Below are 13,717 nucleotides of genomic sequence, written 5' to 3' on the forward strand. Positions count from 1 at the left end.
GAAAAAATGCAATATGAAGTGTGAAATGAAATCCCTCTTTACCACATCAGCGCTGTGCTGTACCGTTGGTATGACATTTATTAGAAATAAGATGAGGCTAGATTAAATATTAGGCTTCTATTAAACCGTGCTGCTGCAGCCACAGCAGGTCTCGGTCCTGTGTGTGTGTGTGCGCGTGTGTGTGTGTGTCTCCATTGCACTGGGTTGACTCTGCATGCTGATACTGATACATTTCGGGGGAAAAGGAAGTTTTATTATTAATGGAGCTTGTCAAGCTGCCTGTATTCACACACACACACCGATTTTCTCGTCTATGCCGGATAACTTCTAAACATCGTCATATTCTTATCTCAGCTGAATCCCGTCTGCCCGAGGAGTTAATGTTTTTATTTCGGAGCGGAACCCCCTGTTGATTTATTGTTGTTTTTTTCACCACCACAGTACCGATGACGGGCTTCACCCAGCGAGCCACAATCGACCCCGAGCTCAATGAGATTCACGTCCTCTCGGGCCTCAGCAAAGACAAGGACAAGCGCGAGGAGAACGTCCGCAACTCCTTCTGGATCTACGACATCGCTCGCAACAACTGGTATATAACAATGAGATACACACACCCTCTCACTCGCACTCTGTGCAGCACAGAGGTTTCTGTGTTCACCGCCGCAGTGACTAGGAGAGCGTACACTCGCAGGAAACACTGTGACACACAGCAGCTCTATTTGTAACCAAAGATCTTCACCACAGCAGATAACCGAGAGCATGCATGCACACACATACACATGCTGTTCAACATTTTTATACAAATAACACCGCAGTGTCACAAGCACCTCTTCACACAATCCCTCAGAACCTCCACGAGGTGTGTGTGTGTGTGTGTGTGTGTGTGTGTGTGTGTGTGTGTGTGTGTGTGTGTGTGTGTGTGTGTGTGTGTGTGTGTGTGTGTGTGTGTGTGTGTGTGTGTGTGTGTGTGTGTGTGTGTGTGTGTGTGTGTGTGTGTGCAGCCATCTCTGTTCCAGTACATTGATTTCAGTAGCTGTTCTTGTACTCGATGTCCAGTGAAATACGTCAATGAGGCACTTGCAGCATTATGTGGACGTGTGCTCGTTTCTCTCTGCTAGGCGTGTGTGTGTGTGACAAACAGGATTTGTTGAACAGCTTTTCCTTGAGGGCTTCAGGAAGTATAGTCCTTTCGTCACTTATGTAAATTTGCTTCCCTCTCCTCTTTATTTCCGTGTGTGTGTGTGTGTCTTAGGTCATGTGTGTATAAGAACGATCAGGCAGTGAAAGAAAACCCCACCAAGGCTCTGCAGGAGGAGGAGCCATGTCCACGCTTTGCACACCAGCTGGTCTACGATGAGATGCACAAGGTAACACACACAGCTGAGGCTAACACACACACACACACACACACTCTCCTGTTTAGTACGCTATCACACTGATTTCATGAGAAACACTCTTAGTACGCGTGGTACTACACATAGTAACGCTCCAGAACACTCCTTGGAAGCGAGCTACACCTCCAGCTTTTTCAAATTTGTATACACGCTGCATCAAGTTAACACATCTCCTCGTGAGCGGTTGATTCACACACCTGGTGCTATGTCTCGATCAGAGCTGTCCTCTGTTACATCAACACTTTGAAATGAGCATTTTCCTTCATTAGCCCTGCAAAAGCAATGTCAGAAGGTTACAGTCAGACTCTGTTGCATTTAGCGCTCTTAAAGGAATACGCCACCGTTTGTTGAAATAGGGCTTATCACGGTCTACCCTGGCTGTAGAGAGGTGGGCCAACGCATTTTTTTGTCTCAGTGCAAGTAATTAGGTTGTTTTTTTTGTCTTTCGTTGGCTCACTTTTACTCACAACATGCTAACCGGCAACATAGGATTCCATTCACTACGCTAAGCTAACTAGCGGTGGCGCTGCCGGTGTTGCACCGGACTAAAACAATGCATGCACAAAAAATGTGTTGGCCCACCTATCTACAGCTAGGGGAGACCGTGATAAGCCCTATTTCAACAAACGGTGGTGTATCCCTTTAACAAAGCTCGTAAGCGACGACAGTCAAAAATGTTGCGAGGATGGTAACCCCATTTGTGACTCAAATGTTCAGGTTTGCAACCTTAAGATCATAAGAAAAGAAAAAAACACAAATTGAACCATCCATGCATTACGGTATTTGTAAAAGATACTTTTTTTTTTCCAATCCTTGCAATATTTTTTCCAAAAACAATCTAATTTGAATAATCCAATTCAGAACCGCAGCTATAAGCCCTTAAATGTGCTATAGGTGCAGTGTTTGAAGTCAGTTTCTGCTGACTTTAAAGTTGTTTGACATTGCCACATATGTGGTTTTTTTGCAGAATAACCCACGAAAGGTTGCGGTTGCATATAACAGAACAGTTTATTAGAAAAAGTATATTTTGGCTGCATTAAGTATAACAAAACTGTGGAATAGTTAGATTGTGTGTGTGTGTGTGTGTGTGTGTGTGTGTGTGTGTGTGTGTGGTGTGTGTGTGTGTGTCTGTGTGTCTGTGTGTCTGTGTGTCTGTGTGTGTGTGTGTGTGTGTGTGTGTGAGAGAGAAGAGACTGATGAGTATAAGAATATGTAATCAGTGTGTATTTCCTGTGTGGTTCCAGGTGCATTATTTGTTTGGTGGAAACCCCGGGAAGTCTTGCTCTCCCAAGATGCGCCTGGACGACTTCTGGTCCCTCAAACTGTGTCGGCCCTCCAAGGAGTACCTGCTCCGCCACTGCAGATACCTCATCAGGAAATACAGGTCTGTCGCTGTAACGTTACCTTTATTTTGCAACAGTTTGCTTTATTTGCAATCGTTTCTTAAAAGCATCATACGTCTTACAATTCCATTCCAGGATAGTGTCCTTCCTCTCGCAGATGGTCTTTGCATCAGGATAAAATCCGTTTTAGTCCCTTCAGCTTTACAGATATCACACACAGCTAATGAACAATTCAAGATAATGTTACGTTACACATTTTGCAATGTGCATCTAGAGCTGTAACAGTTCCAAATGTTGCCGTACAATTAATTGTCTCAGAAATAATTGCGAATAACAATACAATTGTCTCTTTCAGTCAAATTTAAAATGTATTAGTTTATTACTTTTTTAAACAAATTAAAGTTTTGAATGTATCCCAGGATTCGAGTCATTGAAAAGTGCTAAATAAATTCAATTTATTATTACATCTTTTGGTTATATCACTGTCTTGTGGCCCAGGTAATGTAAAAACACAAATAAACAGCCTATGAAGTAAACCACTCCTCTTTATTCTCATTACGTTTTTTTCTAACTCTATCCCGCTTATCATTTTTATTATTATGAACTTGTATAAGGTCAAGTGCCAACAACTAACAATTGAAATAATAATAATACAAACAAATAGCCTGACCAATAATCACTTATATAATTACAATTTGGCAAAATCAACAATTACCATGCCTACGCCTCAGGACCTTAGCTTAATGTCAGCAATTAATTGCGGTTAAACAAAGAAACTTTGATTATCTAAAAAGATTGACAATTAGACAATCATGTAATAATTGTTACAGGCCTATGTGCATCCCAGATCACATTTTCACTTACTATGACCACTACTACTGTCATTACTAACATAACATTGTGCCAAAATATGAACAATAGCGTTGCCTTTTTTTGCTACTAAACACTTGAGGGGAAAGTATGTCATGTAAGAAGAGAGGCTACGGAATCTTCCCCCTGGTCCTGATGGGAAACCGGACTACTGAGCTGTGATTCTCTCTGCTTTGTTGCCATCTAGTGTTCATTTGTTGTGACTGCAAGCACCACTGAGTGTATGTGATGTTGACCCATCCGTGTGTTCTGATTGGTCAGGTTTGAGGAGAAGGCCCAGTCGGAGCCGCTGAGTGCGCTGAAATACCTGCAGAACGACCTTTCACTCACGGTGGACCACACAGACCCCGATGAGACCAAAGAGGTACTGCATACTTCATTGTGTTATTACTTTACTGGTCCAAATTTCCATGAACCTTGGTGGAAGGGTGTACAGGGTTTCTGCGGCGTCGTAAAGTCCAAAATTTCAAAATCCAAATTGTAGGCCTTAAAAAGTCTTGTATTCGCTGAAGCGTTGTTTTCTAGGTCTTAAAAATTTTAAACAGGTCTTCATTTTCCTACGTCCATGCAGCGCTACCTCATTATTCTCAATTCTTTTTTTATTCCGTGGTGTTGTAGTTCTTTCTTTCGCTAGTCCAAATACAATTTCTCTGTATTAGGACTACAAATGAGACCAATGTGCTACTTATGTTGCAGCCCATCAGCTTTCGTGTTATTGATGTGAGTCTCTTCCTGATTGTACCACAGATATAAAACAGATTTTATTCTTCATCTATGGGGAAGTGAAAGTTTAGCGATGCTTGGCTTAAAAAAAAAAGGGCTCAGTTGATGTTGTGATAAAGGTCTAAAATGTCGTACATAATTGTCTTAAAAAGGTCTTAAAAGGTCTTACATTTGACTTGGTGAAACCTGCAGAAACCCTGGGTGTAGCATGGGCCAAGGAAGAACCCATTACATTTTGGAGTGGATCCAAATCACAGGGCTGATAACCAAAATATTGTTTACTTTTGTTAACATTGCGAGATTTGGCTTCATTCATGTGGTGTCGGAATAATGGTAAAAATGAGTTCCCGACTGGAAACGTTCACGCTGAACTAATATTGTGAGGTAGGGCATGCCATGGTGGGGGTCTGTGCTCTCTGCGTGACCTTCTAGTTTTAATATTACTTTGGTTTTCAGTGTAGATTTTATTTTTTAAAATATATTCTTAGCTAGGGGGGCGGGGGGGGGGTCTTCAATACAAAGACCATGTGAGGGGAGGAAGAGAAAATCAACTAGAAATAAAGAGGTTAACAGTTTAGAGACATGAAAAGAGAACCCATGAAAAGGAGAATCCGAGGGATAGGTGTGTAAACAAGATGGGAGTTAGATGTAAAATAAGTGACCGTATAGGAGAGTTTAATATAGACAGACAGAAAATGTGTGAAAAAAATGTGGACTTGGTTTATGAATTCTGCAGAAGTCCCATTACTTTAGAGCCGGCGCTGTGTGGAAATGACCCTCCATCTGTCCAGATGGCTGTGTTCTGCCCTCATTTGCATGCAGAGGGTTCCAGCAGGAGCTTTGTGTGCTGTGGCTGTGTGTTTGTTCAGTACTGTCTTAACGTTCAAAGTGACTCAGACGTTGGTGTTTTGCTTCAGTTCCAGCTTCTTCCCTCGGCTCTCTTCAAGTCCGGCTCTGACTTCATCCCTCTGGGTAAGAACCTTGACCCCTGTTCATACCAAACAAACCCCACGCGTGGGTCCAGATAGGACAGATAGGTTTTGTTTTGTATTTGGTGATTTTAGCAAGTGACCTGTGTGAGATGGAGGATGCTTCAGGAGCAAAACTTCAACAATCAGATGGATAGAATTAGGGATATGACGATCTCAAGTATCTGGTCAGAGCCGATATGGGCATTTTTTAACTGATCGGGGATCGGCATTCAAACCGTTTTCCCTACTCTGATTATTTACATGTAGTGGTCGCCGCCTGCAATCATACACGCCCTGCGCCACACACACACACACACACCGCCAGACTGTCACTTTCAAACCAAGATGTCGCGGCCACTCACCGCTGTCCGTCCAGACAATGTCGCGTAGCTTGCCAGCCCTTGGCAACAAGTAAAAGTAGTCACCCGTTTTTTACAGAAGCGGATTACTCCAGTTCTCCACACGCGGTTATTCCCTGGAGCCGACATTGGCGTAAAACATGAGAAGAAAATCAAAGATTGACTATTTAGCGCAAGAGGCATACCTGCAAACTAAACTCTTTTTGGCGAAAATCACGTTTTTAATGGGAAAATGTCCATGTGAATTGTGTAGATCCAAAGAGTTTTTATTTGGGGTGGGGAGGGGTGTCCGAGACCCAGTGCTAGTACGGCACCGGTGCCTTAACGACCGTTATCTACCAGACCGAATAGCAATGCAGATTTCGGTGCCACTTAAATGCCTGCGCTTCACTCTGATGCCCCGAAAACGGACGTTCGAGGGAACTGAAACATCGCCGCACGGGACACTAGTTACGGTAACACTATACCTGACAGCAGGTAACGTTAGCCTACCGTTAGCTAGTTAACACTACACCTGACAGCATGTAACGTTAGCCTACCGTTAGCTAGTTAACACTACACCTGACAGCAGGTAACGTTAGCCTACCATTAGCTAGTTAACACTACACCTGACAGCAGGTAACGTTAGCCTACCGTTAGCTAGTTAACACTACACCTGACAGCAGGTAACGTTAGCCTACCGTTAGCTAGTTAACACTACACCTAACAGCAGGTAACGTTAGCCTACCGTTAGCTAGTTAACACTACACCTGACAGCAGGTAACGTTAGCCTACCGTTAGCTACTTAACACTACACCTGACAGCAGGTAACGTTAGCCTACCGTTAGCTACTTAACACTACACCTGACAGCAGGTAACGTTAGCCTACCGTTAGCTAGTTAACACTACACCTGACAGCAGGTAACGTTAGCCTACCGTTAGCTAGTTAACACTACACCTGACAGCAGGTAACGTTAGCCTACCGTTAGCTAGTTAACACTACACCTGACAGCAGGTAACGTTAGCCTACCGTTAGCTAGTTAACACTACACCTGACAGCAGGTAACGTTAGCCTACCGTTAGCTAGTTAACACTACACCTGACAGCAGGTAACGTTAGCCTACCATTAGCTAGCAGCTGGAGTAAACACTGTTAAAATGCTGACAGCTAAACGGTGTAAAAGTGTTTCTGTATTTCACTGGAGAGGATTGTAACACCAGCTGCCCTTGTCTGAAAAACAACCCAGATGTTGCGTTCACTTGAAATTCGCCTCGCCAGCCTCGTGCTGCATTCAAAGTTGTTGTAAAATTCCCTTTTCCCATCCAGTGGTTGTTTTTGTCGTTTAACAGGAATTTACTGGTGAAATAAGTTATTGTTACAAGTTATTGTTATTACATTTTTAATAAATCATTTAATTTTGACCCTGTGGCCTGTAAACCTATAACGTACACAAAAAAGATACATAACACAATAAAGGAAAAAGGGAAAAGCGAAAAAGCTGAATATGAGCACTTTAAACAAAAACCTTCACATTCCTTACCGTTATATTTAGCCGACAAAAGGTGACTGTGAGCCTGGCACATGGCACCGCGGGGTCACGGCCATTTCAGCGGTTGAGGTTGAGTTGAGCAGTCGAGTTAAGCTGACAAAAGATGACACCAAAACGACTAGTTAAGATAAAAAAAAAAAAAAAAACACTCAAAAGCTGAAAGGTCAACTTCACTGGGACATCATAATGTTGAGCAAAATCACCTTTCTGGCCGTTATCCAACGCCACAACTTGGGAACCGAAGTGGAGACATTTGGTCGGACACTGATCTCAAAACTGTGGCGATTGTATAGATCTTCTGCGTGAAGCATCCACTTTTCGCCCAAAAGTACACTTGACAGCCCTGCTGGTTGGTGTAGGCGTATAGCCCCGAGGCGGTGACTCGAGTCCTCTCTGTCCTTCTCTCTCTCAGGTTTCTCCGACGTGGACCAGACGTACGCTCAGCGGACGCAGCTCTTCGACACGCTCGTCAACTTCTTCCCGGACAGCATGACTCCGCCCAAGGGCAACCTGGTGGACCTCATCACGCTCTAGCCCCGCCCCCACACCCACCGCCCACCCACTCGCCTCGCCACGCTGGACTGACTTTACACCCACCCACCCACAGACCCACGCCTGATGGGACGGAGGAGGCAGAGACCAGTTATTTTTCTATTCCTGAAGCCTTCTGGTGGGCTCTGACCCTCTGCTGTGTCCCAGTCTGCATTACCTGGTGGGGAGGCTCCACACACACACACACACACACACACACACACACACACACACACACACACACACACACACACACACACACACACACACACACACACACACACACACACACACACACACACACACACACACACAGTGGTATCTGGATAAATGAGCCAAACTTGACAACCTAAGGTGTGTGTGTGTGTTTTTCTCTTTCCCCAACATATCCCTTTGTTTTTTTCTTGCTGATGAACATTTCTTGGAGCACGCAAAGCCCGTCTAAACTCTGCCAAACATCGCTTGTGTTTTTCATTTCCTCTTGATACCCACCTCCCCACAAAGCCCTGAAATGTTAAGGCCAAAAAAGAGGTTTTTGCACGTTTTTTTTTCATAGATCTTTCCCTTTTTTTTCTTTTTTTTGTTGTTGTAAAAAACAAAAATCAAACACTTGATTGTTTTCCTTTGTGCCCATGCAAAACGCCCACACAGTCGACCGCTGGCGTCCATCCACATGTTTTGGAGCAAAAACAGATGATGAGGCGGCGCCTATTCATGCCAAGTGTTGCGAAAAGTGCGGTTCAAATTCCCCGGTTGTTAATCTATTTGAAGGCCGGACGGTGTGACTGTATGACAGTGATACAGGAAACCACTTGACTCTCCACAGCTACAAGCTCTTCTGTTCTTTGGCTTACATTTACCGCGAGCCTCTTCCTCAAACTCCTATGTAAAGTTTCATGTTGATGATTTGGCTAGCTTGCTTTTCTGCGACACATGCCCCCTATTTATGATTGTGATGGCCATGCAGAGGCAAAGACAATGTAATAGTGTTGTAGTAACAATAGAGGAATGAGTCTATGAGATAAAGTTTAATATATATCTAAATATACCTCCCTTTTTTTGTGTTTTTTGTTTTTTTTGTTTGGATTGTTACCAACCCTAACCCTGAAACTGGCTGGTAAAAATTTGCATTTACTACAGGAGACACAAGTGAAGTTAAGTTTCTTTCTTCCTTGGTAGTTAATGGACTGTGACTTAATTCTAAGTTGTTAAATGGTGTACAGAATATGTAAATAATACACATATAGGAAATGTTTTGGATTGAACAGATTGTGTGCTGGATCGTTTTCTTTCTTGTTCCCCATATAAAAATGTCAGGGTCCACATAGAGTAACTTTCTGGCTCTACATTCAATACTCCTTATACTTATTGGGAAGGATTGAAAGCAACTGGTGGCTGTGTGAATGGAGCCCCGGTGAGTTTGGTAAATAGAGTAGGAAAAAAGGCATTTTGGCATTGTGTGTTGACAGGGTGTTCCTTCAGTGTGATGGATTATTACTGGGTGAAATGTTTTTGTTTTTTTTTTTCTCCTAAAAAAAAATCCCAAATGTCCATCCAAATAGATTTGTGAAGTCGACAGCAGGGTTAAGCAGAACCAGTCTAGCCTCCGCGTCATCCATTACAGCCATGTAATGCACAAAATGCCAGGTATTATCCCACTTATAGCATGGTTATTATTATTATTATTATTATTATTATTATTATTATTATTATTCAAAGGCTTGACAACATGATCCTTGATTGACTCACACAGGAGGAATGTGAAACTACCTATTCGTAGTTCCAACTGTCTGCTAAATGGAGAAAGGAACACTCGCCACGGAGGGTCCTACCAACACAGAATGTCTTTCACACTTTTTTAGGAACAATTCTTGCCACGTGTCAAATATTGGTTGTAACATTGAAACCGTTTTTAGTGCGTTTTTATGGGAAAAGTTTCAGAACTTGAAATGCAACCGTAGCGAGCATCACACTGTCCCTATCCTCCTTTATAGCTTCAGACGCTACAAATCATATTCCAGCTACGAAAAAAGCCTAAAAAAGTTGGACATTAGAGCGCAAGTACAGCGAGTCGTTGCTATGAATATGATAGAGTCGGTGTGGACTGGCAGGTTTCAACTCATCTCGAACTCTTTGGTCGGAACCGGGGTTAAGCGCGATGTTTGAGTTTTACCGGCAGACAGGTGAGCTAATGTCAGATACTTTTGAAATCCTCCATGAAGTCAGGGTCCGTTACATAAGAGTAGCCCTGGAGGGATTGGAGGTCTGGCCGCGGGGCTGCCTCCCTGCTCACAGACCGCTAGTGGTCGTGCAGCCGCGTGCTTTCAGACCTCCATGTTAACTGGTGCTTACAGTGCGTTCCATTTACCTCGGAACTCGGGAGCAGCAGCTGGGAAGGACATCCGATTTGTCATGGTTTTCATTAGCTCTAGCCAGGTTAGCCATTGTTAAAGGTCCCATGACATGGTGCTCTTTGGATGCTTTTATATAGACCTTAGTGGTCCCCTAATACTGTATCTGAAGTCTCTTTTATATAGGCCTTAGTGGTCCCCTAATACTGTATCTGAAGTCTCTTTTATATAGACCTTAGTGGTCCCCTAATACTGTATCTGAAGTCTCTTTTATATAGGCCTTAGTGGTCCCCTAATACTGTATCTGAAGTCTCTTTTATATAGGCCTTAGTGGTCCCCTAATACTGTATCTGAAGTCTCTTTTATATAGGCCTTAGTGGTCCCCTAATACTGTATCTGAAGTCTCTTTTATATAGACCTTAGTGGTCCCCTAATACTGTATCTAAAGTCTCTTTCCCAAAATCCAGCCTTGGTGCAGAATTACAGCCACTAGAGCCAGTCCCACAATGAGCTTTCCTTAGGATGTGCCATTTCTGTGTCTGTAGCTATTGAGGAGGAGAGAGGGGGGGCAAGGTGGAGGGTGGGGGTGTGGCCTTGACCAACTGCCACTTTTCTCGTTTGAAAGCCATGATGTCTCTCTCTCTCTCATGGGCGAAATTCTCTGGGCGGGCAAAGCAGAGAAAGGGGAGGTAACCTTGCTCCTTATGATCTCATAAGGAGAAGATTCCTGATTGGTCCATCTGAGCTTTCATTTTCTCAAAGGCAGAGCAGGATACCCAGGGCTCGGTTTACACCTATCACCATTTCAAGCCAATTGGGGACCATAGGCAGGCTGGGGGAACTCATATTAATGTTAAAAAAACCTCATAAATTGAAATTTTCATGCCATGGGACCTTTAACAATACCAGTTGATAGCAACGCAGTACGCTGTTTTGTTGTGCACACAGACAGCGTTACAACATGTCCACAGATAGAAGTTGGACACGACTGTGTGTGCGACTGATTTAGTGAGACAGAAGTGCAAATAAATGCGTGTTAATACAGCTTACAATGTTGATGATGCACGCGGCAGCCATAGGGCTGGGCGATATGGAGACAATCAGATATCACGATATACTTGACCAAATACCTCGATATCGATATTGAGGCGATATTGTAGGGTTGACAATTGGTGCGCTTAACAAAATCTCTTCACCCTTACATTTTAGATAAATAATCATCAGTAATGTGGACATAATGTCTAAGTGGGGAAAGGGCAAATAATAGAACAGCTAGAACAGTCTGGTAGGTTCAGAAAAGTACTTTACTGTAATGCAGCCTTTAAAACCAGGAAAAGACAACACTTGTGTCATATCACGATATTACCATATCCAAAATCTAAGGCGATGACTAGTCTCGTATCACGATATCGATACAATATCGATATATTGCCCAGCCCTAGGCAGCCATGTTGGGTTTTGAGCTCGGAATGGAACGCACTAATTACGCTCCGATTTCTTTATCATCTTCCACGACTCTCAGTCCGACACGAACGGGTGGTTGTTCAGTGGAAGTGTGATCGCTATCCTCCCCATCGTTCATTGGTCAGGTGGGATCAACCAGTGATTCTCTCACAGAACGCTACGTCACTCGTCAACCCCTGACACATCTGCCACGACTGTTAAGGGTCAGTCCTATTTCTCTCTTAAAAAAAAATAAAAATAAGGGTGGTGAATTTAATCATATCTTTCATATTTAACACTATTTTGGCTTGCGGGTCATGTAATCAGAGGGGAATTCAGTGTTTGAGTCACAGATACAAGTTAACTTGAGTGTGTCTTTTAGTGGCATATTATAGACCGTGATTTACCTTTTTTATTTGCACTTATTTTGAAATGAAAGGACCATACTGGTGTTTTGCAGGTTAAAAGAATACTTCACCCTCAAAATAATAATTACTATGTCAATTACTCACCCTGTGTTACTTTATAGTAAATTCTTGGAGAAGAACAAAGGCTCTTGTTTTTCTCGCATGCCTCCCCGGACAATGAAGAACAAAAAAATTCATGAAGACTTTTCTCCGTTTTTTGGATTTTTGAATCTTATAAACTTAATGGTAAAGTATTCCTTACGTATGAGGCTACCGCTAACACCAGCCAGGTACATAAACGCATATGAATCCATAAGCTGTCATTTTTACATATTGTGTTAATAAGTGAGCTCCCCCCCCCCAGTTTCCAGTCTTTATGCTAAGCTAAGCTAACCACTTGCTGCTTTGTATTTAGCAAACAGGCATGAGAGTGGTGTCAATCTCATGTGATTATTATTATCTGATTATTATCCCAGCTGTTCCTTTTAAGGGTACATAGTTTGTGGTAAAAGAGCTGAAATTTGCTGAGCGAAAAAAACTGCGGTATGGTCCTTTTTAAGTGTCAGACATGAGCTTTATATCTCCTACAAAATAAAATGTGAATGGAATCTGTTGACGCTATACGTTGAATGCACGTCCGGTGGAATCGGGAGCTGGCGAATTCAGCCAAGATGCCTCACTTGCTACATCCTGCTTGTTAAATTTCATAATGTGCGTATGTATATTACAACAGAGAACTTTCCATTAAGTGCACTGTAGAATAACATCCAAAGCCCCCCCCTTCAGGCTGTTGTTTACTGTGATTGTGTGTGCTCTGCTAGTGGACCTATCGTCACTGTAAATGGCGTTTGATGCCGGTGTGTTTCACCGACACCGGAGAAGTAATTTCAGCGGCGAGCGAGAAGCCGCCTGCTACGAAGACCCACTACACTGGATTCCCTAAATCCATCAGTAGGGCCGCGTACCCAATTCAATACTTTCTTTAGGCACTGATCGAATTACCTCTAAAGCACACGTGTCAAACTCAAGGCCCGCGGAGCGAACCTGGGCCCTCTGCCGATTTTGACGCGTCCCTCCTATTCATTTAGGTTCACAATACATGTTGGCCCCGCCTAGTTGTGCGCCGAACCAAAAAGACGGGGAAAATGTTTTCAAACTCCAATTAGGCGACTTTTTCGAATTTGGCAGCAACCAACCAACTTTGAGACTCAGAAATTCCCCCAGAAGCAGAGAGTTGTCATATTTAGGCTATGAAACAGGTTGTTTATTACAAAAAAATGTAATCTTTGATTTGCTAGATTTGCTAAACTCTATGACAGACAAGGAACTATTTGCTGACTTTTTTTAGGGCTTTATGTCGACTGAAGTTCGACAAAAGTCGAAATGAGTGACAAAAATGTCGGGGAAAAAGCAACAAAAATGACCCCAAAAAAAAGCGACATGCAATAATACAGTGTAAGATATTTGCCTATATGTATTTACAAGCATGTCAATAAACTTTACATGTCTGGCCCTTGATGTAATTCTCTTTTCCAATGTGGCCCTTAGTAAAAAAAAGAGTTGACGCTCCTGCTCTAAAGTAAGGAGTATCGAAAAATGCCTCGTCATTCAAGACCCAATTTCAACCCCTAAAGGAGTAAATGTCATCAGCGCCAGTGAGCCAATAAGCACGCAGCATGCTTCTACCAAGATCTGATAATGTCTGTGATTGGTTGTTACGCACAGGGAGCTGAGACATAAATGAAAGACAAGTGTGCCGTAATGTTGTAATTTCTTTTTGTTTAATAAAATTGGTAT

At 42.9% G+C, this 13,717-nt stretch overlaps 1 protein-coding gene across 2 annotated transcripts in view; it reads left to right on the forward strand.

Moving 5' to 3' along the window:
- mkln1 (muskelin 1, intracellular mediator containing kelch motifs) overlaps positions 1-8,767 on the forward strand; it is a 39,889-nt gene extending 31,122 nt beyond the window's left edge. The window contains exons 13-18 of one of the 2 annotated variants that reach the window (XM_039792096.1): positions 442-589; positions 1,253-1,367; positions 2,639-2,778; positions 3,869-3,971; positions 5,248-5,302; positions 7,601-8,767. In XM_039792096.1, coding sequence (XP_039648030.1) covers positions 442-589; positions 1,253-1,367; positions 2,639-2,778; positions 3,869-3,971; positions 5,248-5,302; positions 7,601-7,722 — 683 coding nt within the window. In that variant the 3' untranslated portion in view covers positions 7,723-8,767. The remainder of the gene's footprint in view (positions 1-441; positions 590-1,252; positions 1,368-2,638; positions 2,779-3,868; positions 3,972-5,247; positions 5,303-7,600) is intronic. The other variant, XM_039792097.1, reaches the window with a different exon arrangement.
- The last annotated feature ends 4,950 nt before the right edge of the window (positions 8,768-13,717 follow it).

The sequence above is a fragment of the Perca fluviatilis genome, chromosome 23 (assembly GCF_010015445.1).
Source record: "Perca fluviatilis chromosome 23, GENO_Pfluv_1.0, whole genome shotgun sequence".
Lineage (NCBI taxonomy): Eukaryota > Metazoa > Chordata > Actinopteri > Perciformes > Percidae > Perca > Perca fluviatilis.